Below are 25,387 nucleotides of genomic sequence, written 5' to 3'. Positions count from 1 at the left end.
TGGATACAGCTCTTCTTTTTTAGTCCTCTCTAGGATGACATGAATTCCAGCACATTCTACACACATATCAGCACTTAGCGATACATCAATTAAAACATTTGAAATGGTACCAACTTTTAATGTTTATGACTCCATGATTCGTCTTTGTTGCAACTGGGAAGGAAAGGCAACTGATCTATAGTGATTTATTCAACACAGTTGCCGTAACCATTGTCCCAATGTATCTGCTTTTCTGTCCACAGGTGCTTTGCTAATGTGACATTGACGATTAAAATTAGAAAACTATCAAACTCAGCTGAAAAGCATTACCAGGGGCTAAGATCTTGCATGTTGGCGAAGAATCCTAGGTTTATCATGTACATGGCAGAATATCCACATTGCCTGGATGGCACAATCCTTTGCATAATCACACAAATAATGAGTAAAACATATTGAATTGAAACCAAATAAAAATGAAGTTTTACCAAACAGCCGGCTAGCACCTCTAAATTCCAAAACTACACCTACAATTCCATGTCAAGCTTTTCAACATGTCTTACCTTTGGCATTTGTTTAAATCATTCCTTCAAAAATTTTTTATAAATGTAAATAAAGTAAACGATTGATATTTATGTGACGTGGGAGTACCATTTGACTGTCAAGCATTCCATACAACATAAGGCATTTTGGAAGAATCAGTGGCAGCAATCAAGTCCTACAATTTGAATAGGGGCTAGATGTTATAATTGCTGAGGGCTCTCAATCCCTAAACTGAACCTTGCTCACTGATGTGTCAATCTATAAAAGGATTTAAAATCTTTTTTAATGATACATGCAGGATACTGTATAACATTATAGTAAAGATGGTACTAAATGCTGAGTTACTAGAAATTTTGCCCAGAAAATCTCCAACTGACATGTGAAACATAAGTCAGCTGTTCTGCATTTGCAAATAGTGTTCAAGTAAGAAGTAACCATATTATCCAATCCATGTCTGAACGAATGAATGAGAAAATTAAATAGGAATCTGGCCGCAAGATGGCCAGATTCCTACTTAATTTTCTAAATACAACTTTACGAATTCTAGCCATATAAATATATAATTTTTTAAATTAATAACTTTATTTTATTAAAATATAAATATACAATAATTATTTTGTTATATTCTACTTACTTAACTTTATTATTATTACCATTAACTATTAACTTTCCATTTTGTGCTGCAGCAATTATAATGAATGTAATTCTAATAGCAATGAGAATAATTGCTTGTTTTAGGTATAAATAATATGTTTGAGTAATATAAAGTCATTATTGGTTGTTGCTATGTGAAAATAATACACAATAACGTCTTTATATTACTCAAACATATTAATTTTCTTAAGTTAAATTTTCATTTGGATAAGTACTTTAAATGTTTAAAAACATTTAGTTTGTGGCGGATAAAATTTCTCGTAATGACTTTTGCGTCCACAAGAGGCGCCTTAAACCGTGGCTCATCGGACAGTTTTTTTTTCAGGCATATTTTTAGATTGGCTTAACGCGTGTAGTCTGCTGTCTACCTTTACTCGCTAGATAGACCGTCCTCGCTAGATTTTACTTCTTGACCTCTCTATATAATCTTATTTGTTTCATTCTGTTCTACATTTTTTCTGTCCAGGGTCACAAGGTAAGTGTTTTCTTTTATTCCTAGTGTGATTACTTTAAACTATGGTTTTGTTTAACAGTGTGAAGGACATTTTGCCAGAGTGTCCACAAGCTGGTGGGGGCGGCGGTAGTGGTCCGTTGACGTCACATAGTAAGATGAAAATATCGAACGTGTTCGAACTTAACTTCTTGGTGCTTTTTATAGTATGGGGAAGGGGGACATGTCTCGAAGGATTGTCCACAAGAGGGTCGCGGTGGTGGTGGAAGTCGTACCTGCCATGAGATAAACAAAAAAACAAAAAAAACATCATTTTTAGTGCTTATTTTTAATGAAGAAGAGGGCAATGTAGCAAGGGATTTTCCTCAAGGAGGAAGCATTGGTGGCAGCAACTGTTAAGATGTAAACATCAATTATATCTTCACAAAAATATTTTATGTTCCAGTGTTCATTGTTTTATTCCTAGTGTAGTGAAGCTAACCACACCTTGAAAGGCTGCCCGAATCTCTTCAGTGCATTGACGGAAGATGGAAAGCCACATGAGCAATACATTCCAGAAGCTGTGACATGCGAAGAAAAGGAACTCTTTAAGGGCATCGTCTATGTGGGAACGCTTTAACAATTTTGATAAAGTTGTCCTCCATGTAAGCCATTTCTTGAAACTGTGTTTTTTTTTAATATCAATTGTGTTTGCTTTAGGCTACAGGAAAAGATGTACTTCAATACATAACATCATTCGAAGAAGCCGGCCTGCACCAACTGCTACTTCAAAACATTAAGAATTCTGGCTACATAAAACCAACACCTGTTCAGAAAGCTTCAGTTGTAGTTATTCTTGCCAAAAGAGGTTTAATTGCTTGTGCGGTCACGGGCTCCGGAAAAACGGTAATCCAACTAATTAACGCTGTGTAATTTTGAAACCTTGATGCCCTCGTACTGACTTGATTCGAATGGGTTGGTATGAACTGGGTAAGTTGAAGTAAAAGTAATTTGAGTGGGCACGCCGTGATTGCGACTACTAAAAGGTCCAATTGCATCTAATATACTCAACAAACCCTTCGTGATATTCGTTGATTAAGTCATCTAAAATTTTACAGTTTTTCATGCAGGCGGCGTACTTGGTACCGGTTATGAACATATTGTTAGAACAAGGTGTTGTTGGTGCGTCTCATGCCATGGGGAAAAAGCCAGAAGTTGTAATTGTCGCACCCACTCGTGAATTGGCCATTCAAATTCACCGCGAGGCGTGTAAATTCTCCTACAAATCGGGTTTTAAAGTCTGTGATTATATATGGAGGAACTCTCACGAGGCATCAGCGGTCAAATCTTCAAGCTGGGTGCAATATTTTTGTCACGACCGCGGGGCGATTCAATGATTTTCTCGACCGTGAAGTATTTGACTTCTCGGGAGTCAGGTTTTAAATTTTAGACGAAGCTGATCGAATGCTTGATATGGGTTTCGGTCCCAATGTTGAAAAAATTGTCAATCATCCAACGATGCAGCCGAAAGTATGTCCTCGATGGCTTTTGAGTATGAGATTTGACTGATGTAATACTATTTGTTTCTCTGTAGGGAATCCGTCGTGTTTGTATGTTTTCGGCTACATTCCCAGATGAAGTGCAAGCGCTGGCTGCGACGTACATGGAAGACTACATATTCGTCACAACAGGCATTGTCGGTGACACCAATCCGGATGTTGAACAGCTGTTTTTTCAGTGCTTGAAAAGAGATAAGAGAACGAAGCTGATCGAAGTTTTACAAGATCTCGGTGGTGGCAAGACTATCCTTTTTGTCAACAGCAAAAAGACCGCGGATTTCGTCGCTGCATTCTCGTGCAATAACAACTTACAAGTAAGAATCAAAACTGTTGGTATTGGGGAAAGTGTCTTAACTTTAAATGTCTAGTCTACCAGCATCCATGGTGAGCGTAAACGAAAATCGTAAATGTCTCTTCCGAAGCTTCTGACAGAAGAATATGCTCGCAATCAACTCACGAATCATGTAAGGTATGAACTGTATATATGAATTAAGAGTTTTATGCCTAATGGTGTTTTACTGTCTTATTATAGTGAACAATAAATATTGATCTGAAAAGATTTCTTCTTTGGGGCAAGGTTCTGAATAAATTATTGTGTTTGGATACACTACATGGAATTTCCATACTTCATTCAGATTCTCATTTAAAAACGGTATTTAATTTTTCATAAATTGAAGTGCATATCTGGGCTCCCTTCCTTTCCGTAGCCCCGTTTCCCCTTGACTCGTAATAAGCCCGTAGGGGGTCATGCCCCTACTGTACGGTATATATAAAAATAACATATACCGAGGTTTGGAGGGCTCTGACCGGAAAGGGGACGTGGGGGTCCGCTTAGTCCGATGATGTGTTCACGGAGGGCTACGTGGCTATCCACAAATCCGAACTAAAGGTTAATCGCTCCAGTAAAAATGTTCCATATCTTCGGCTCTTCTTCCGGCTTCTCTTAGCCAATCACCGGGTAATCTCCCCGGTGGGTCAACAAGGCAGTGTCTCCCCCTGCCTGGGTTGACGGCAACTTTTGAAAGGGTTATTATGCCTTTTTAAAGTTGCAAAAATAATTCTAAGGTGCAGAGAATTGCCAATAAAAAATTTTTTATGAAATATTTTTTCCAAAATTTTTTTTTTTTTTTATTGTCTGTTTTCGCTGTGTTTACACATTTCATGTATCAACTTTTTTTTTAATTAGCTTGCTCATTTCACCTTTATTGTTTGTGTCGATGGTAAGCATTGGGCCACGTTTCGATGGTAAGCATTGTTTCCAATCGTTTATCGTTTACCTGTAAGTATTCCATTATTATCCAGGGATCGAACCCTGGATGATCGGCATACCTCGCCGATGCTCTACCGATGAACCATGAATCATATGATGTGAAGTTGGCTTTTTTCTAGTCACTTGCGGACTTGCATTTACACTTAGAATAAAACTGAAATGCAATACAGTAAAATTCTTTTCTACATTTATTCTGCTTCATTTTCATACATCTATTGAGGTTTGAACACAGGGTAACAGATATCGCAGTTAAAGGCTCTACCACAGAGCTATGGACCTTATGAAAAAAATAGACAGATAAACATATAATTGTGAAAGACTGCATAAACATCCTAGACGATAACATATGATATGCGATAATAAAAAATTTATATATATCTCGTGGCTCAATGTTAGAGCATCGGCGTTGCACGCTGAATGTCTGGGGATCGTTTCCCATACGAATAAAATAAAATACAAATACAACATTAGTTCAGAAAATATCCAGGTATTACACGTTGATGCTTAAATCTAGCTTGAAGAATTCAAAGAGTGTAATAAATGATAAATGAATACTTACAGATAAACGATAAACCAATGGAAACAATGCTTACCATCAAACGTGGCCCAATGCTTACCATCAAAGGTAGCAAAAACAATTAAGGTGAATTGGGCAAGATAAATAAAAAAAAAGTTGATACATGAAATGTGTAAACACAGCGAAAACAGACAATGAAAAAAAAACAAATTTTGGAAAAAATATTTCATAAAAAATTTTTTATTGACAATTCTCTGCACATTAGAATTATTTTTGCAACTTTAAAAAAGCACAATAGCCCTTTCAAAAGTTGCCGTCAACCCAGGCAGGGGGAGACACTGCCTTGTTGACCCACCGGGGAGATTACCCGGTGATTGGCTAAGAGAAGCCGGAAGAAGAGCCGAAGATATGGAACATTTTTACTGGAGCGATTAACCTTTAGTTCGGATTTGTGGATAGCCACGTAGCCCTCCGTGAACACATCATCGGACTAAGCGGACCCCCACGTCCCCTTTCCGGTCAGAGCCCTCCAAACCTCGGTATATGTTATTTTTATATATACCGTACAGTAGGGGCATGACCCCCTACGGGCTTATTACGAGTCAAGGGGAAACGGGGCTACGGAAAGGAAGGGAGCCCAGATATGCACTTCAATTTTTAAATAATTAATACCATAATACGCGGGAATACACAGGCGACTGATGGAGGTAAATTCCATTCCGTACTTCAAATTATTATAACTTTTCGTCATCGCATCCCAACCAGAAACCTTCGCAGGTTCACTATTGCTATTAATCTAAATTAAGAAAATAAAACATAGATAAGCAAAAAACATTCTTATTGATATAGCTTACATGGTACATAAATTCATCATCTGCCATATTCCTGTAGATTCCTGGCAGGAGCTTCTAAAAGGCTATGCAGTTGCAAATGATCACCATGGCCAAAACTTGAATAAGAAAGTTTCGAAGAATTCTTCGTATTGGCCACAGAAATCTTCCATGGGCTTTCCGATTGGACGTTCCATGCACCATAAAAAACAGAAAGGTTACAAAGTTGGTTGTTTTGATCACTAAAGGTTAAGGTAAACAAGGTACCTGGTCTCAGCAGTCTTGACAACAATTTCCATTATAACCTCATATCACCTCACTTTATGGAAAAAGAATTTGGTAGGCATCAGTTCAGAATAAAAATTGTTGCATTCAAATCTTTTGACAGGCGGGATTAGGAATGTCGCCTTAGAGTGCAAACCGCGATTTTCAAAACCATTAAATGCTGTTAGCCATTGAAAGATTCCTGGCTGGCACAGGCATTCGTTTGGGACATGACTAATGAGCTGCTTGATGGATACAGCTCTTTTTTTTTTTAGTTATCTCCATGATGACATGAATTCCAGCATGTTCTACACATGTATCAGCTTTTAGCAATATATCAATTAAAACAATTAAAATAGTACCACCTTTTAATGTTTTTGACTCCATGATTCATCTTTGTTGCAATTGAGAAGGCAAGGCAACTGATCTATGGTGATTTATTCATCACACTTTCCGTAACCGTTGGCCCAATGTATCAGCCATTCTGTCAACAGTAGTTTGCTAATGCGACATTGACGATTAAAATTAGAAAACTAAACAAATTTAGCGGAAAAGCATTACCAGGGGGTAACATTTTGCATGTTGACGATGAATCCTAGGTTTACCATGTACATGGCAGAATATCCACATTGCCTGGATGGCGCAATCCTTTGCGTAATCACACAAATAATAAGTTAAACATATTGAATTGAAACCAAATTTAACTGAAGTTTTACCAAACAGCCAGCTAGCACCTCTGAATTCCAAAACTACGCCTACACATTCGTATCAAGCTTTTCCAGCATGTCTCACCTTTGGGCTTCAGCATTTGTTTGCTTTTTGCTGGCATTTGTTTCGGTTGCTGTCACCATCTACCGACCGGTAGATGGCGATAGCAGTGAAACAGAAAAAAAAGGCCGATATTTTTTTTTTTTTTTGGGTAAAACGGATTGCCATATTCACAATGCCGATTACATTTCCTAACTGTAATTAGAATCCCTTTCAGGAAATCATGGGTCAGTCATACACAGTTTTTGTTTACATAATTTTGAATAAATACAAATATCAACGACGACCCGGTCTACTACCGGAAAAATACTGGCGCAACATAATTAAATTGATCTTTAAATGGTTTTATTTTTTTAAGCTATTGTACCAATAGCTTTCGGCAATAAGTAACTGTCTCAGATAATGGGGACCGAGCTCTAGCTACTGCACTACGTTCACTTCCTCAAGTTCACTGAACACTAACTGTTTTTATCAAAATTAATGTTACATTAAAGACTAGCGCGGCCAATGCGACTTATACATTCTTCTCGTCTTGTAAATACAAGTTATCTAAATCAAGAATTGAGAAATTAGAACAATATCAGCACAATGACAAATAACCAAAATTAATATTTCTACAAATGACGTGTGAGCAGCGTATCAAAGCAAATCTTCAAATGCCAGTAGCAAAGCCGAATCCAGAATATGCAATACAGAAATAACGAAAATTTCAATATATCGTTCGCCAGCAAATAATGCTTACAAAAGGTTATCAGTTTCCTGACGTTTTTAACTGGAACATTAAAAAGAAAATATGATGTCGGCCAACTTTTCCTCTTCATTTTTCCTTGTTGTTAGATTTTGTTTTCTTCAGAAATTTTACAGCAAAAAAAGTCAAATAAATTATTTGGGTTTCTTGTGTGAAAAAAAGTACAAGATTAAACATTTAGGCAATTTTTCACAGCAACGACAGACAATCTGCATTTCCCACTTAATGTCGTGTAAAAAACAATTCTGCTTGAACAAATGTAGTACATCTGTTACAAGACGATTTCAATGATTTTCACATTGATGCAGTCTGCGAATCGTAGATTCGCAATTGTATGCTGTTCAAATCAATATTCACCACAAAGACTACAGTCCGTCATGAAACATTTCGTACGTTCTCTAGACGAAAATGCTCATCTGGTCTCCAACTACAGGTCATCGTCGATGCGTGTTATGATAAACGCCACGTTACAGAAATAACGTGGAAATGGCTGGATACGTCAGAATCAAGACTTCAACATTATTTCCTGCGTGTAAAAATTTCGTATATAGTTTCTGCCTCCCGTCAGTTAGACGTGGACTTCACCGTCTTTTTCGTGGACGTGACCGTTGTCCGTAGATGGTTATATCGCGTACGTTTCATTGGCACCAGAAGCGACCGTACTCTTGGGGTAGATAACTTTGATGTGGATGAAGAAGCCACGTGTCACACGTAATTCTCTCTGATATGGAGCCTTAGTTTCAAAAGCTCTAGAGGCGTCAAATAATACATGAATAGTAACAATACGTAACGAAAACTGCGTACTTCTTAGGCAAAATAACTGAAAAAATGTGCTTAACAAAAACAAATTGGTTGGTGTTTGGGCATCATTGTTACCTATCCCTAGTAAGCCGCCAACAACAGCGATCCTTGGTAGTCTTAGAAATGTTCGAATAGGCAGACTCATTCTCCATTTTAGATATCCGTACCTAATTTTCGTTCTTCTATAGCTTGTCGCCATCCTGAAAATAGACAATGACATGACTATATAAGGTGCAGAGCAACTGATCTTTAAAGCGTCTTACACGCATTTCCAACGTCATTTTCACAATGTTCGTATTCAACTGTTACTGACGATGAATTATAATCTCAGAGAAAAGGGGACGTGTAGGATCCTTAGAGATGGTGCTTTACCCAATAAATTGATAATGTACTAAATGGATGTCCCAATCTTCTTATCGACGTCTTTCTTGCGAGAATGTTTCTGTGCAGACGATGGCTCTAATGAGAAAATGAACTATCCATGTTAGTAGTAAAAGGCAAGCTGATCGTACCGTTTCATGCGTGACTTGCATCTCTTCACGTGTGTACCATACCATGAATAATTGACATCCATAGACAGTCAAAACCTGCAGCGTTTACAGCTGAAAGATGAAGGCACTGAACGTAAAAAGCGATCCTTCCAGAAACATACGCATTTCGAAAAGTTTTAGAGAAACTACCGACACTAAAATAGAAAACAAATGCACGGTCTACTTACGTTAATGTTTTTTCAAGAATCGACAGCCAAAGACGTGATGGGATTTCTTGGAATAGTAGGGAAGCCACCACACCATGTGATGATGCCCAACTAACTAATGGGCTGGTGTTGCACTAAAAACAAAAGGTCGCCGCCGTCTATGCAGTCGAAAGCAAAATGTCACGTGGATTCATTTGCGTAGAACATCATTTACCTTCTCCCTCTGGCGCCTCAATTGTTTTCTAAACTAACAACAACAACAAACTTTTTAAAGAGAAATTACCGTAACGCTTTCTCAAAAACAACTCTCGTTCGTTTTGATACAACGGTTGCGAAGGGGCGAACAGTGGATGTAATAGAACAAGCTGTCAAGTTCAGAGAATCTTTCGCTGTTTAACTAGAATGATTTGATTTCACGCAATCGCAATTTTCCAGACTGTTCCTCGTGAATTTAAAAGAGATCGAAAAAAAAAAAAAAAATCAATACGGGGCACTTTAGCGTGCCAAAGTGAGGTGCGACAGCCAAGTTTTTATCTCCATCATTCATTTCACACGTTTCCGAGAGCTCGAGGGGGATACGAAACCACTGAAGAGGAGTTCTCCATTAGGCCACGATCAAAATGAATAATCACTGTAACATTCACGGATGTAGACTCCACCCTAAAATAGTTGCAAAAATTAAAGTTCAAATTAAACACCATGTTATTAAAATATTTATATACGTACTTTAGCAACTGAAGCGTTTCGGGGATGAAGGGGATCACCTCCAAAACTATTTAACCTTTATACGCGAGTTAAATCACGCGTAAACATTAATAAGCAGAGACATTGATGTGGCGCTGCATACAGTAGCTTAATTTTCGAGGAAAAGGGGGCGCCGAGTGCGCTTCCGTGTTACGAATACGTTTGTACAGAACGACACCTCCAAGCCCAGGAATTCTTCATTAAAGGGCATCGTCGCATTTCAAATGCCTTTGGCTGTAATCTACAATTAGTCGAACATTAGATAAACGGATGCCTCTTGAGTGCATTCAAATTGGACTGGCCGTCACAGTTTATGCTATTCGCTGATGTAACGGGCCGAAGATGGACAACCTTTAACATTAAAAGCACGTCGTCTATTGAAACGCAGTGTACACACGACGTCAGATCGTACCCGAATTCCGAACGTTCACGCTACATTTCCACCTCCGTAAGCGATATAACTGGCGTAGCATTTGAATGGCCTATGGGGAAGAGGGATCATTGTGAAACGTTCTCCATGTCGTAACCTATTTCAGTTGGATGGCCGGATAGGAAAAAGTAAGGCGAAAAAAAAAAGATCATTGTAAATATCCAGCAGACGAGACGGGAAAGGTGTCTGTAAAAAATGGTATACCATTATCGTGCAGGATTTGCGTGCAAATCCTTTCACGACCGATTTTTTTTTTTTTTGCCGAATTCGGAGAGGAGGGAGAAAAGAAACGACGAGGCACTTCACCGACGCTATCACGGGGATCATTTCTTACATTTGATATAAAACACGAGTCGCTGTTATAGGATCACGCACGGGCATCAAACTAGGCCACCCATTTCAGCCGGGGCTCTCCAAATCCTTTTAAAAGTGGACGATTGATTTTCTTGTTTTTTCAAGGATTCAGCAAGAAAAGAAAACAAAAATTAATGGCAAACGGTGTTGGCCTCTTTTCGCGATCGGTGAACGCACACACGGATAACTCGAGTAATAAACGCTGGGGCATGGGAAATGTCACATCTTCGTCCTTTATTTAGCCCGTCAAAAACGTCAAATAACACGACCAGGATTTTGTTTTAACGGAAAAAATAAGGACATGGAAAATCGCGCTAGGCAAAAAAAAAAAAAAAAAAATGGCGCGGAGCTCTCTATACGGAAACGGCCAATTACGGCATTTTAACATGACACATTTTCTCTTTACCCCATTGCCATAACTTATCCTTAAAAACAAACAGAAACAAAACAAAAGTGAGATTAAACTAAAAACTAAAAAACGAATAAATTGTAAGATCGAATTAAAAAACTAAAACAAATGCATAAAGCTTTAATGAATGACTATACATACGACTTGTATGTATGCGCTGATCAACAGGCGTTACTCAATCGGTTGAGAGGAATGTCAACTGGATTGCTGGAGACTCGTTTACTCTTGGCAAGAACTTGGTCAGGGTCCGGGTGTTGCACGGCCGTTACCGCTACGGAAGCGATCGAGCTGGCCGTCCTGTTGGCTACGCCGTGCATGCCTTTCTAAGCGAAAATTAAAAAAAAAAAAAAAAAAAAAAAACACGGAGCTCTTTTTTTCCTGCCTAAACCCGAATTTAAAAAATAAATAAATATATATTATACCCGAAGCGCTATTGGTGCAATGTTTCACATCCGGCGTCCACCCGGTGCAAAAGAGAAGATCTTTGTACGCCTGTCTAAACTGGCGGTTCATCGTCACGTAGATTATTGGGTTAATGCACGCCGACAAATAGATCAGAACGTAGCTGATGACGTGAGCGTCTTTTATTGCGAAAATAAGCAAATGAACGCAAACCCAAATGGTTTTGTTTGCAAAAGAAAAGCTCGTTATTTTCGGTCCCGATCCGTTTGATTATAAAAAAAAATGAAGAAAAGAAAAGAAGTAAATGTCCATCAACTTACCGGCTCGTTCCACTTTCTTGTCGACAATCTTGATAATGGCTGTTGGCAAGTAGCAGACAATAAACGAAACGAAAATGATGAGGATCATTTTAGTTAGACGCCAATCGCTTCCAGTGCGACCAGGCGTGACCGTCGTCGTTGCCGCATGCCCCTGGACTCTCGTTCTCGACCTGGAGGAAAGGTCAACCACATCCAATTGTATCAGAATAGAAAAGAAAAAAGAACAAAAAAAAAAAAAAAAAAAAATTGGGGGGAATATAAGATTGGATGTCTCACTTGTTCACGGTCCAGAAGATACCAGCATAGCAGATAACAATAGCTAGACAGGGTGTTAGGAATCCGATCAGGAACAAGGTCGTTTTCGGTCCTTTAGACCCGATGATGGAACACGAGCCCAGGCAAGTATCGAAACCAAATTTCCCTGGGCACAATTTTTTAAATCTTGTTAGATCTCATCTTTCTTTCTTTTTTTTTTCTTTCTTTCTCTACATTATTAGAACTTCTATAGCATCGACTAGAAGGACGGCGTTTAGGGAAGAAATCTTTTGTTTTTTGTTTTTTTTTATAGAGTTTTGAGGCCAATTTAGGAAGAAGGTCGGACCCCAATCCAACCCTACTGTTGATCTTCTATTGGCTGGTGGTACGAGGAACGTAATTGGCATAGATAGACTCGTGACGTCAGTGTTTTTCTAGCTTGTTATTATCAGAAGCAAAGGCGGGGTAGAAAAGGGTTAAGTCTGCATCGATCCATTGAACAAAAAAAAACTTTTCCTCGTCACAGAGAGCAAAACAAATAATAATAATAATAAAAAAAATAAATAAATAAAAGATTACAACTGCGAAGGCGGAAGAAAAAAAAAAAGTGGGATCCGGGCTGCGGTTGACGTTGAAAAATGATACGAGTCACAGACGCTTGGTAGATGCACCCCCACTCTCTTTTTCCATTGAAAAAGACCTCCCGTTTCCGAGCTTTTGGGTGCGTAACAAAACTATGGTCCATTCTTCTCGGCCCGTCACAAATTCTTTTTTTTTGTGTGTGTGTGTTTTTTGTTCCCCTCTTTTCTCTTTCACCCTTTACCGCATCTGCACCGAGTGCACGAACGCTGTCGACAGTTATTATTCACACCACCCCCGCAGACAAAAACTTCATTTTTGTGTGGCCTCCCCTAGAAACGAACTACTTTTGTCCTTGATATAGCCAATGCACGTCATCATATTATATTTAAACGAACTTTTTTTTTTTTTCTAGTTTGGCTATTCCTCCCGCATTACTAGGAAGAATAAAAGGGGGGAAATATACTCGTCTATTCCGGCCCGCCAAATATGTTAAACAATAAAAAAAAGTGGGCGTCTGCAAAAATACTACGAGTACTACGTGCCAATGTTATTAAGGTTTTTAGTAGATGACGTCAACATACCCCATCGACTGGTCAAGGTGGGCATCAACGTCAGGAAGGAGAACAGCCACGAGAAGGCAACCATTCCGGCGACGCTCTGTCTGGTGTAAATCTTCTTGTACAAGTGCGGGTAAGCAATCATTACGAACCTTGAACAAAAAGAAATTTATCATTAAAAATTTACTCTTTAGCGAAACAGCCATAAAATGATTAAGGTAAGAACGTTTTTTTTTTTTTTTTTTTTTTGGGGGGGGGGGGGGGGGGCGGCCGACATTCGCCCCGCTTTCCAGTAATTAATTACCAACGATGCTACTGCCTGTGCCTATCAACAATGCAAAGGTTTGATGGATTAGGTCAGACTACTGGCAAATTGAGTCGTTTCTTAATCGGAATTCTCGATTAGCATTACGCAAACGTACGAATGATAACAAACAAAGCGCACGTAGACAATTGAGATACTTCCCACGAGAGATGTGCACCTATCTTCGGATCTGATTTTCACCGCCGTTACCTTGAGACACCACCCCCCCCCCCCTCCCAACAGAAAAATAAAGATAACAAAAACTGAGAAAAGGATGGACGTTTTTCTATTTCTAATACCATTCCTGAGAGTAAAATAAAAAGCTATATAGATGCTCAAAGAGAGATACTGGCGTTAGGGACAGGCCCACGTCGCGGCAATAAAAGCGTACGCTACGGGCCCCCGAAAAGAATCGTATCAACGGTCGTATCAAAAAAGAGGGGAAAGTGACTGAACGCTCGTTTATCCCATGTGTTGTCTCCCCTCTCGGTGGTGTCTGTGACGTTTCTCACGAAATAAAAATAAAAAAAAAGGGGGGGGGGGAGGGGAGGAATTGCCATGACTTGCTCGTCTTCTAGATTTATCCCATTTCCTTGTCATTTCACATTTGTTATACAAACCGATCAATAATGGGCCGTCCCAAGTGGAAGGGAAGTATTGCCGACGTTCTAAACGTATGGCCATGGTACTGAAACGTTGAATTCAAATGCCACTTAACATTACAATATTGAACGACAATTCTAATCAGAACTTGTAGTATCGATTAAAACTCTATTATACAGCTGCTTCGTTCTTTAAAGGAAAAAAAAAACAAAAAAAAAAAAAAAAAAAAAAAAGATTTTAACATGGGGTTTCTCTTGGCTTTGTCAATCTAATTTTCTCGAGGGCTGTACAGGCGAAGCCATCAGTTGGTGAGCATAGAGACGGGCGGCCGCAAAAATAAAATAAAAAATAAGGAACGTGATCCCCGCCTGTTCTTTCCTAGAATTCTGCGATTGTAATCGATTCCGATCGCAACCAGAACGACTTCCCTTTTTATTTTTTTTTTCTTCTTCTTCTTCTTGTTGCTGTTGTTCGCCAAAAGGGCGTCGAGTCCCTTTTCTCCTCTAACCAGAAAATCCATCAGAGCCTTTTTTATTTATTTAGGTTGCTGAGGGAAAGGGATTATTGCAGTGTGAAACTCACAAGAATCCACTCCTGCTCTAAAGTCCCCACAATGTAAGGAAAATGAGTTTCTTTTTCGACATCTTTTTGGTTTTGCTTTTGACCAAAAAAATAAAAATATTGGCAACGAAATGAAAGGTACACAATAGTGTAACGAGGCTTATATAACCCTAATTACTAGATTGGCAACTCCTAGGTGCGATTGTTCAACTTGAAACGTACAGCTGTTTCGCTAATGAATCGTTTTTCACCTTATCCCAACCACCTACAACGCAGGCACAGGTGTGAGCGTGACGAACGTCAAACGATGTACACGCTTTATATGTACACCGGTCTGGAAGAACATATAATTAAAAAGATGAATCGACTGACCGGTTGATAGTGATCATGGCGATGGAGAGTAACGAGACGCCGACATTGGCGTACTGGACCAATGGGAAGACTAGTTTTGATCGTTGGCACATCCATAGAGGAAATACATAAAAGAAACAAACCAAATAGATAAATGAATTAAAGATTTGTACAATCCTACAAGACAATCTTGGGCGTACTACAATGATCTGTGATGTGGGGAATTGTGTACGAAAAATAACGAGAATGATTTAGACTATATACGTACTGACGCACATGATGTCTTCGTCTCCAAAGTAATTACGATCGTTGAGGAATCGGTAGGCGGTGAACGGCATTACAAGGACGCAGAAGCTCAAATCCGCCACGCACAAACTTCGGATACGGCAACCGATCAAACATGGAAAAAGATAAAAAAAAATTCATTCAACATCATCAAGATCGATAGTAGTCGTCCATCAAAAAAATAAAAATAAAGAAATAGAGTGACTAGCTTATTATACGTCAAGTCTATAATAAAGAAGACTTAATTTTTTTTTTTTTTTCTTCGTCTTCGGGTAGGTGGGTGTTTCCTTCTTCTTCATTCGTGACGAGCACGACAAAAAAAAAAGAGGCTACAACCCATCAAGCATGTTTTATTTATATTTTGCAGGCGATATACGTATAGGGTTGTATGGTAGGGCTTGTATGTGCGCCCGAGCGGCTAATAACGAATGGGGCGCTCGGGACTGGCTCTGAGCTTTAATGATCCTTTATAAAGCACAGTAGAGCAAAGAAACACGAGAGATGAATAATCATTCGAAAGTCGATTTTTGTTTTTTGTTTTCCTTTCCCCCCAGCCCTTCTTGTTTTTACCCTCTTGCCATTAAAGCTGTCGGCCAAAGACGTCAACAAGCCCGTGATATACACACATAACATTCTCGGCCGACCGAAGCGAACGATTTATAGAGACATTTAAAAGGAAAGGAAATGGTTCACTCAACATTTTACGTCTTTTACAGATTTTGAACGATCGTTTTTTTTTTTTTTTTTTGGGGGGGGGGGGGGGGGGGATTTCTTTTCTTTGGGTAAGATGCACTTGTCACGGTTCGACCAGTATTTTTAATGCAAGGGCCGAAAGAAACCATGGGTAGAATAATTAATTAAAATCCAATAATTAACAATAATAAATAGGGGAAATGGAACAAACCTGGTGATGAAGGCAACCGTTAGATTACGTATTTTCGGGCTTTTAATTAGCGCCGCAATAGTTAACGCGTTACCCAATACTCCCATCATAATGATGAAGATGGTCATGACACCCGAGAAGCGCCTCAATCCTAAAGACGACCTGCAGACAAGAACGAAAAATTTCATTCAAATTAGTTTCGACATCAAACATTTCAACGACAACATTCCTTAATGAATACGAATACGAAAACAAAAACAAGAACAAAACCAAACAAGAAGCTTGAAGAAAGTTTGATTTGACTGAGGAGGTCCAAAGTTGGTATAAGCAACCACGTACACCACGTTACATTGAAGAAGTATCAAAGTTTTCGCTCGGTGGCATATAGCACAAACATAGCTTTAATGGAATAAAAGAACCGGCATGTGAGCATCACAGATGGCGTGCGCGCATGATCCTATTTTTATTTTTATTTACTTCTTCACCGCGAAAGTTAAAGAAAAAAAAAAAAAGAACTTTTTTCGGTACGGAGGATGGCGACAAGGGGCTGCTTGCCTGGGTGCCAACTCCCGTTTCCGTTTCCTTTTTTTTTTTTTTTTTTCTTTTTTGAAAGCGAGAGAAATGAGCTGCGGATTCGTATGACTCCCCGCCCAAGTAAAAGTTTGCGATGCAACAACCTCGATAAACGACAGCAACAACAAAATGGCAAACTTTCTGCACTGCTACCTGCTTAGGAAAATATCATTGTAAATGGCCGAGTTGTTGGCGCTGGTGTTCGCGTGGATGGGACGATGGCCGTTGTGCTGGACCGTCATCAACATCAGCAGATCGTTGGTACCGTTCAAGTGGCTGCAGCTGTCGGCTGCGAGCTCCATCCTATCCATCAGCGTGTCCAAAAGGATGCCGATCCAAACATGTATATATGTAACGGAAAGAGAGAGAGAGAAGGAGTGTTATTCAATGCGATCGGGCGCATAAATCATCAATGAAACATTGTAAAGTGGACGGGACCAGAGTGGGATGAAGAGGGTGCCAGAAAGAGAGCAACTCGAGTTGAGAAACGCGCCAGCTGGAGGGTGGATGCTAACGGCAATTCTTTTTTTTTTTTGAAACATTTTTCTTTTTTTAACATAAAAAGAAAGAAAGAAATTATTACGAAAGGAAAAGATGAAACGACATCCATCACGATGAAAATACGACGACGTTCCAACATTTTCTTTGCCGCCCTACGAACGAGACTGGCAGAAAAATAAGCATACCATTTTATCCCGCGGATTTTGCAGGGGTCTCTTGAATAAACGATCTCTACTCCAAATATCAAAAAGGAAAAAATCCTATGGGGAGACCTCGCAAAAAAAAACGGGGTTGCAAACGCTTCAAAAAAAAAAAAACGAAATCTCGTTAACGAATCTGACGTGACGACTTGATCCTTCACACATTTCTTCTTTTTTTTCCCTCTCCTTGTCTCACTTTCTCTTTTTATTGTCAAGCAAACTCGACGTGGTTACTTCTTTTCCCTCTTAATAAAAATTCCCAGCGACTTTCGTTCAGGACCCACACAACGCATAACGAGATTTTTTTTGTTGTTGTCGGTTATTCTGTTTACACAATAGATAATCCACCGCTCGGCGTCCTAGTTTTGATGACGTCCAAATTGGCTTACTCAAAACAACCCAAAAATAACATTCATCAAATGTCTCCCATCGAATTTTGAAAACTTACCCCACAACAATGTGGAAAGGCGATCCCAAACAATAAATTTGATTCCTTCTTGTTATTTTAATCCGAAATTCTTTTTTGTCTTCAAGTGGATGCTAATCCGTTGATTATGTTCAATGCGAACAAGTTGCTGCTGTTGACGCACAGTCAGACATCACTGACGATCCAATTAAAACTGAAAACAGCCCAAGCTCTGAACTGCGCTCTGTGTGTGTGTCTTTGTGCCATTGTACATCTTTGTGTGTGTGGATGTCTAAGCGTCACTTTTGAAACCCGCCTCTTCCTCTGCCACTTGAAATCAAAAACTTAACAAATTTGATCTTGAAATCAAAATCTCTCTCCTCGTCGCCGTTTCGTTGCACATCCCTGTTTCCGTGTACTACAAACGCAACATATAAACCCACGTATCAGAACAGGATGTGTGTGTGTGAATGTGTGCAGTCGGTGGCTTTAGATTTTTGCGGTCCCGCGTGAGGTTCCGACGGGAAACGTATGTCCTGTCAGCCATTAGAAAAACAAAAAAAAATCGAGCTCTGCGAAATTGTAAAAAAAAAAAGGGGCCCGAATTTGTTGAACGACAAAAGCTGTTCGTGTAAATCCCGAGTCAAATGTAATTATCTTCTAGTTGGCAGAACAAAGAAAGAATTTTTGTATTAAATGGCCCAGTTAGGCAGACGGGTCGCAGTTAATTCGGCTAAAGCGGAGACACACACACACACACAGACAAAAGCCAATGGGCTAAAGGAAACTGATGTAATTCGATTAAGGACTTGCTTTACAACTGCGGGTTATTCTTTTTAATTCTTTTTTTTTTCTCGTTGCGAAGCGACGGACAGTCGGCCCAACGAAACGACGTCGTGAATCATCTGACAATTACGTCACGACACATTCAATCAAACTATGCCCTACGATCTGCCGATTTGCTTTGTAATCCAAGATTGAAAGTGGGCAAAAAAAAAAAAAAGAATTTTTTCTCTTATTTTTTAAACAAAACGACAACTGCCCTTTTTTTTTATTATTACTTCACGGCCTTGATCAAATACGAAAGCTCAGTCGGATGGATTTGGATTGTCAGATTATTTGCCGACTACGACGGACAGACAGAAACAGCTGTCACTATTAAGACTGCGACAATCAACGACGTTCCGATCTCTACGCCGAATTAAACGAAAAAGCAAACCGAAAAACGAAAAAAGAATGCACGCTAGTGGATTCAATCAAATAAGTGAACGGCAATGCATAAGAAAAAAGAAAAAAAAAAAAGAAGGAAAGAAAATCCTAAAAGCTCATTCGTCTTGTTGGTCAAACGTCAGTCACTCTTAACGTGTAGTAACACATATGGTATAAGTCAGGAATATTGGATTTTCGGGGCGTCGGGCAACAGATGAATCGGATTTGAAGGCAGTCAATTAGAAGAGGACGAAGAAGAATGGGATTGCTGCAACTAGCTACCACTGGGCGCCCGCCTTTTCGTCTGTTGAAATGTTGCATTATTGATAAATGCACAAGAAATGGGAAGGACGGCGGTGTGGGCGAGGCATACGAGCCTCTATTTTTAAGGCGCCCTTCCGTCCGAATAGATCCAAACATTTTGTACAAACGGCTCTTTGGTATAAAATAGTAATATATTACACAGTTTTCTCTGGCTGCAACTCTAATAACGACTCCGCAAGAAGAAGGAGAAAAAAAAAAAAAAAAAAAAAAAAAAAAAAGAGAAAATGCGGGTGATTTATAGCTGTACAGAGTCGGAGCACGTGATTTCCTCCCCCGCAATTCCAAAAGTGGACAATATGCCTAACTACATCAAGTTAGAATGGATTACATTATTGGCGCAACCTTCTCGCATATGTATAGAAATATACTTGAAAAGCGATCTTTATCGTTTCAAAAAGTAGAAGATAAAATTGGACAGATTGTGACGTCACTGGCTTCCGTTCAATCAGAAAAAGAAACGAAAGAGAAAGTAGAGTTTTTTATTTTTTTGCTTTCCACACTTTCTTATGCAATTCGACCCCGCCCGCTCATGAAAAGAAAACCGCTTCATTCAACGTTCAAAAGATGGAGCCAAAACAAGGTTGACTTTTACTTTTTCCCGATCAAAAAGAAAAAAAAAATCGGACGAACTGCTCGAATTCTATTCCATCTTAAAGCTTATCGACAACCATTTGTTGCTTTAAAACAAACCTAAGCCATATTTGATTCCCCCCCCCCAAATTAAAGACAAACAGGAAAAAAAAAAAAAAAAGAAAACGACATAAAGAATCGGTGGAGGATAAAAAATTCTAGGAGATCCTATAGCGTAAAAGAAAACAAAACAAACAAGGCGGTGTGCACGATGGAAAGAGAGAGTTATACGCGGCGCTAGCGCAAAGGACACACACAAAACCGAGGCGACTCTATATATATGTAAGGAAACGGGTGACCTGGAAACGGCTCCAGTCTCACGCCGTAGTCCGAACTGTTCACGTCAAGCGAACGCGGGCGCTTGCATTGAGCAAACACATTTCGTGAACACACGAGTTGGGTAGCTATCTCCATTTTTGTTTTGCGTCAAGTCGTCTTTTGAAAACAAAACAAAAAAAAAAACAACAAAACAAATGAAAAGAAACAAAAGGAAAAAGAAGAAAACGGAGACGTTCGTTTAAAAGTTACAAAACTAAACACGTGAAAAGAAGTAAACGTTTTTCTTTTCTTTTGGTGGGCGCCATTTGGACTTGGATTGTGATATTCAAAAAAAAAAAAAAAAAAAGTGGAAAACTACTTGTGGTGTTTTAAAGTACCGTGCTAATTTAACTGTGCGTGAATTTTTGCCCGAAGAAGAACTGTGGAGGTTGAAAAAAAAAAAAAAGAGAATAATTGGCTTCCGGACCGGAATAGTATAGAAAGTTCATCGCCTCCCTATTCACCAATTTCTTCTGAAAATTTTTTAAAAAACAAATTATACCCCAAAAGAGACTTACTGTTATTGTGCCCCGCCCCCGCCACCCATCAACTCTTTTCAGTCACGAAACCTGCGGATTTGGTCGGGCATGGACTTGACGGTTCAATCATCATGCGGTAAATGGAATTACCTAATCTTATTTTGCTTACCCACTTTTTTTTTCTTCTTCTTCTTCCCTCTTGCAACTTTAGAAATTTTTGAATTTTCAAACTTGTCAATTGGGACGTTATCAATAAAAACATGCGGCGCTTGAATCCTTTGCCGTATTCTTTCTTTTTCTAGTTTTTATCTGATGATAACAAACAGACGGAAGAAAGAAAAGCCTATCATTCCGGATGTTTGGGAATGGGACTAGAAAATATAGTCCCCATATTTCTCAATTAATGTCTCTCTCTTTCTAGCCTCTATTTATTCCCAACTTGTTTTTTTCTTCTTCCTTTTCTTTTGCCCTCCCCTTCCAGATCTCTTACATTTACGATTTGGATGTCGTGCAATTGATTTACGTTCTCCTACGAGTATGGTATACTCGTAGTATTCGTGAACTGTAGAGTTGTTTGTCTTTATTGTCATTGTCTGTCAATCGGTTGTAGGACGAACTCCCTACAAGATTCTGTGACTCGTGCCAAATATTTTTTGACCTATGTGTGCCCAGCCAAAAAAATGATTGGATTTCCCTTTCTTTTCTTTTTTCTCTCTCTCTCTCTATGCTGTGAACGAAGGAGCATAAGAAAAAAATAAAAGGCAAAGTTCCGCCTTTTCCCAGTTTTACAAATTTTATGTGTACGGAGAAAATGGGGAGGCATATCAATTTTGTTTGTGATCCAACTTCTATCGCTAGAAAAAACCGTACAAAACAAATGTATCGCACAGAAAAAAAAAAAAAGAGAGAGTGAAAAATTCGTTATTGCCTTCCAGAATACTTAACTGGCAAATAGCCTTGATGTTGTAGTTTCACTTTCCCTTTTTTTTTAAACCCAAAATTTTTCTTCTCTTCGGTTGGATGCTGTTTCTCTACTGTTTTAATGCATCATTCAATCGGTATGGAGACCATAGAAAGCCCTTAATACTCGAATAAAAGGCGCTGGGTTAACGATGTAGTTTTGCTTTTTACTTGCGGATTCGCTCCGTTACTCAATATCCCACTAATGTATCAAAGTTTAAACGGGATTTTTTTTTTTGTTTGCCTCCCTTTTTGATGAATAATCGATGCGCATCGTTAGCAGCGCGGTAATAGAACTCCCACTCTTTCCCCTCACTAAATTCCTACTGTGCTGTTGTTTCTCGATGATTTCTTTCCCCGTCATTTGTTTCGTTTGGCATCGTACCTTGAAAAAACTAAATTTTTCTATTGAATTGTTTTCAAACAGGGTCGCGCATTTTGAAGACTGAACGAATAAATTGAAGGCGCATACGGAAAACGAAAAGGCGGCGAGCGCCGATCTCTCAAATAAATCAAAGACATTTGAACAAAAAATAGAAAACAAGAAATGGAAGTGTTGCTGTGGATGAACTCTAATTGGTCGGCGACGGCCATGGCTTTGGTGACGGATGGAGCCACAAGTTTAGACTCGACGGATCGAAATTCTACAATGACCACGCCTTTGTCAACGGTGACAGACGACAGCGTCCAGCCGCTGTTTACTGAATATCCGGACGAGCTGCTTCACTTTGCCGTTGGCGCTTGCGTCCTCTTCACTCTACTTGGCGTCCCGGGCAATTTCATCACCATCGTCGCTCTTCTACGCTACACCAAAGTCAGTTTCATCCTCGTAGGAAGATTTCTTTTTCCCTCGTTCTCATCCGCTTTTGAATTATTTAAATCCTGTTTGTCCTAACTCCTCGCCCTGCGCACCCCCCTTTTCTTGTGTGTATGTATAACTTTAAGGTTAGAATATTTGTGCATACAACGCCGAGGAGGAAAGGCGACACGCCAACATCTCATAAATCATTCAGAACAGAGCAATAGCGCCGGTTGTGTATGGCTCCCGTCTAATCGCCAATGTTTATCTTTTTTGTTAGTTACGTCACGGGGATTGGGGCATGTTACATGATGAGCACTCGCGTAATATCGTACAAGAGGTGATTGCAACAAACCAAATGATGGCATGAAACAAAAGAAAAGATAACGAATTGATATTTCATCATTCCCCCACCAAAGCGGCCATTCTCGTTGATCTTAAAAAGCCAATTATCAACAAAGACCTAAATTTATCAACGACCTTATTTTCGATCTACAACACAGAAAAAAAAAATCCCATTTTACTTCAACTCGTATAGAATCCCAGTAGGAAAGAGCCGACAGTGACGGAATAGATTTCATCAAGTGAATGACTTTTTTTTTTCTATAGGCCTTTCAGATAATCAGACACTTTAAAAGAAAAGACCTCAAGAGAAAGAAAAGGAGAGAGACGGATTTTTAGGACAGAAACATGGAAAAGGCGTGCAGGAACTCTCGTTACGATGCCACGCTATCCCCCTTTACTTAGTATTTTATTTTTTTTATTTTTTTTTTTTTAAGAATCGATATGCTAGTTTGAAGCTAGACATTTTCGCTCCTCTTTCAGACGACCAACTCTCCTGCCCCCTCGTCGTGAAAAGTGTCGTGGTCAGGAAGGAAAGAGGTCAGTGCTCATTAATTAGCGACGACAGGACCCTCACGGGAACTCCGACCATCTCCTGCCAAATAAGTCTTCGCTGAAACTCTTTTGCTCTTTTAACGCACTCTAAATTCATTCGTTTTTATTTTTTTCTACAGCTACTTTTTAATCATCACTACGAGTTTTTGGGGTTTTTCAATTGATCTTCCATCTCGCCTTCGGATTGACATGACACACGCTTCTATTTTTTTTTTTTTTTTTTTTGGTGAAACATGAACTTGATTTCCTTTGTACTGAACAAAAAGCAGACAAGAGAAAAGCGATTCAAAGAAAAAAAAAAAAAAAGTTTTGGAAACGAACCAAAGCGGAAGTCGATCGTGACATCCGTTCCGGTAATTCCATTTGCGATTTCTTATTCCTCCTACGCTTTGTACCGTACAAAAAAAAAATGCCTGTTCTATTCAAGCAACCCGTTTTGGTATGGAGGGAATGGGACCAATCGGTAGGGATTTCCGTACATCTAAAATAACGGACAATTCCACAGCGTCGGTATCCAACGGTAAAAAAAAAAAAAAAAAAAATTGTCTTGGCGCGCCATCTTCTGTCCGCAGACACGCGACAGCCTCTCGGTATGTTTTGCGACAAAAAAATCGTGAGCCGCTGATTTCCCGTCTGGCGGGAAACGCAAGTCGTCGGGTATATAAATAGCAAATGAACAAGTTATCGTTATGACCGTGTGTGTGTGTGTCTGTGTGGGTCGCGTGGAATCGATTCTGTCTGGACACTGTCGACGCTCGCATCTCGAAATGGAACCGACTCCCAAAGAAAAAAAAACAAAAAAACGGCAGCAAACGGTTTACTCTACAAACGTGCCCCGCCCTTCCGTCTCCCTTTTTTTTTTTTTTGCATTTGGCAAATGCAATCGAACTTTTTTCTTTTTACCCTTAAAAGAAAAACAACGAAACCAAGCGGCTAAAGTTTCCACCCGACCAACCCGCTGTGTATAATTTGTCAGTGTACAGGATGGGAGGAGGCGAAAAAAAAAAAAAAGAAAGGAAAAGTTATTTAGTGGTTGTAGCGACTACGACGATGGAAACCTTGTTAGTAAAGTAACCAAAAGCAACAACAGCAGCAGGAAGCTAGTTAGCGTTTTGAAACGAACCAACTGGAGGGACGGAGAGAGATCTCGTTAGTTTTATGCTTCAACGGGACCCCCCCCCCACACACACACACACACACACGCACATGGAAAATTAGCAAGTTTAGTAGCTAATTCTAGAAACGAATCACACTGAATGCTCTTTTCTCGAATTTTTTTGGGGGAAAAATGAAAATCAATTGCGAATGGCACGCGGTCCGCAACAAAAGCCCTCGCAACGCGTATTAATCTTTTGTAGCTTCTCGAAAATCTCTTTTCAAGACATTTGACACGAGGCTGAAGAAAACGGTAGTCAAACTTTAAAGAAAGAAGCTTCCAAGTTGGACGCGAGCCAACAACGAGTCTCTCGACACCCCGACTTATGCACACACACTTGAAACCGATTCGAATAGGAATCGCAAAAAAAAGCTCTACATGAAGTCAGTTGCCCAGAAAATGAGGTCAATCCCGAATCCAACCCACTTCAAAGCCAAAAAAAAAAAAAGGAAAAAAAAAAACTAACCAAGAACAAACAAAAATAGAGTACGATCATCCTTGCGGAAATCACTTGTACAAATTTTTCCTTTCCACCCTTTTTCTATCAGGACATATTTTTGACTAACAAAAGATACGACAACGGCCGTTATTGCGAACGAGGGTGGCCAGTTGGTTGGCAGCCAAATAGCTCGCTAGTATATACATATCTATACAGTGAAAAGGTTTTCATGTGAGAGACGATGACCGTCTAGTAGATGGAAGGAGGGAAGCTCCCATAGGTGATGACTCAGCTGATGATCGCCCCAACTGTCCGTCTATCCCTGTATGGATCCTTCCCTTTTTTCTCCTACATATTATGCGTGTACCGACACACACACAGAGAACCATAACCCAAAAG

The 25,387-nt window shown here is 39.5% G+C and overlaps 2 protein-coding genes, 1 long non-coding RNA gene and 1 pseudogene across 6 annotated transcripts in view; 2 read left to right on the top strand and 2 right to left on the bottom strand.

The window, feature by feature from the left end:
- The first annotated feature begins 218 nt into the window (after positions 1-218).
- LOC130701162 (probable ATP-dependent RNA helicase vasa-like) lies at positions 219-3,732 on the top strand (annotated as a pseudogene).
- A 3,427-nt stretch (positions 3,733-7,159) lies between these two features.
- On the bottom strand, positions 7,160-9,898 carry LOC130701192 (uncharacterized). The gene is made up of 5 exons (XR_009003963.2): positions 9,784-9,898; positions 9,079-9,717; positions 8,624-8,997; positions 8,436-8,560; positions 7,160-8,308 (listed from the first exon to the last, which is right to left on the bottom strand). It is a non-coding gene; the product is annotated as an uncharacterized LOC130701192 (long non-coding RNA).
- Positions 9,899-10,196: 298 nt separating this feature from the next.
- LOC130701130 (G-protein coupled receptor moody-like) overlaps positions 10,197-25,387 on the bottom strand; it is a 15,980-nt gene continuing 789 nt past the window's right edge. Inside the window, exons 1-10 of one of the 4 annotated variants that reach the window (XM_057523097.2) lie at positions 17,820-17,926; positions 16,824-16,973; positions 16,119-16,259; positions 15,198-15,304; positions 14,951-15,020; positions 13,135-13,262; positions 11,993-12,137; positions 11,717-11,886; positions 11,417-11,575; positions 10,197-11,313 (exon numbers count right to left, since the gene is read on the bottom strand). In XM_057523097.2, the coding sequence (XP_057379080.1) occupies positions 11,156-11,313; positions 11,417-11,575; positions 11,717-11,886; positions 11,993-12,137; positions 13,135-13,262; positions 14,951-15,020; positions 15,198-15,304; positions 16,119-16,259; positions 16,824-16,972 (1,227 nt within the window). In that variant the 5' untranslated portion in view covers position 16,973; positions 17,820-17,926 and the 3' untranslated portion in view covers positions 10,197-11,155. Of the gene's footprint in view, positions 11,318-11,416; positions 11,576-11,716; positions 11,887-11,992; positions 12,138-13,134; positions 13,263-14,950; positions 15,021-15,197; positions 15,305-16,118; positions 16,260-16,823; positions 17,198-17,819; positions 17,927-25,387 lie in introns of those variants that run through there. The other 3 variants (XM_057523096.2, XM_057523095.2, XM_057523098.2) reach the window with 3 other exon arrangements.
- LOC130701109 (G-protein coupled receptor moody-like) overlaps positions 20,263-25,387 on the top strand; it is a 21,579-nt gene continuing 16,454 nt past the window's right edge. The window contains exons 1-2 of the mRNA XM_057523065.2: positions 20,263-20,873; positions 22,125-22,511. Of these exons, the coding sequence (XP_057379048.1) occupies positions 22,245-22,511 (267 nt within the window). The 5' untranslated portion in view covers positions 20,263-20,873; positions 22,125-22,244. The remainder of the gene's footprint in view (positions 20,874-22,124; positions 22,512-25,387) is intronic.

Source organism: Daphnia carinata, chromosome 10 (assembly GCF_022539665.2).
Source record: "Daphnia carinata strain CSIRO-1 chromosome 10, CSIRO_AGI_Dcar_HiC_V3, whole genome shotgun sequence".
Taxonomy (NCBI): Eukaryota; Metazoa; Arthropoda; class Branchiopoda; order Diplostraca; family Daphniidae; genus Daphnia; species Daphnia carinata.
Note: the sequence above shows the minus strand (reverse complement) of the source record. Positions and strands in the feature narration are given on the sequence as shown.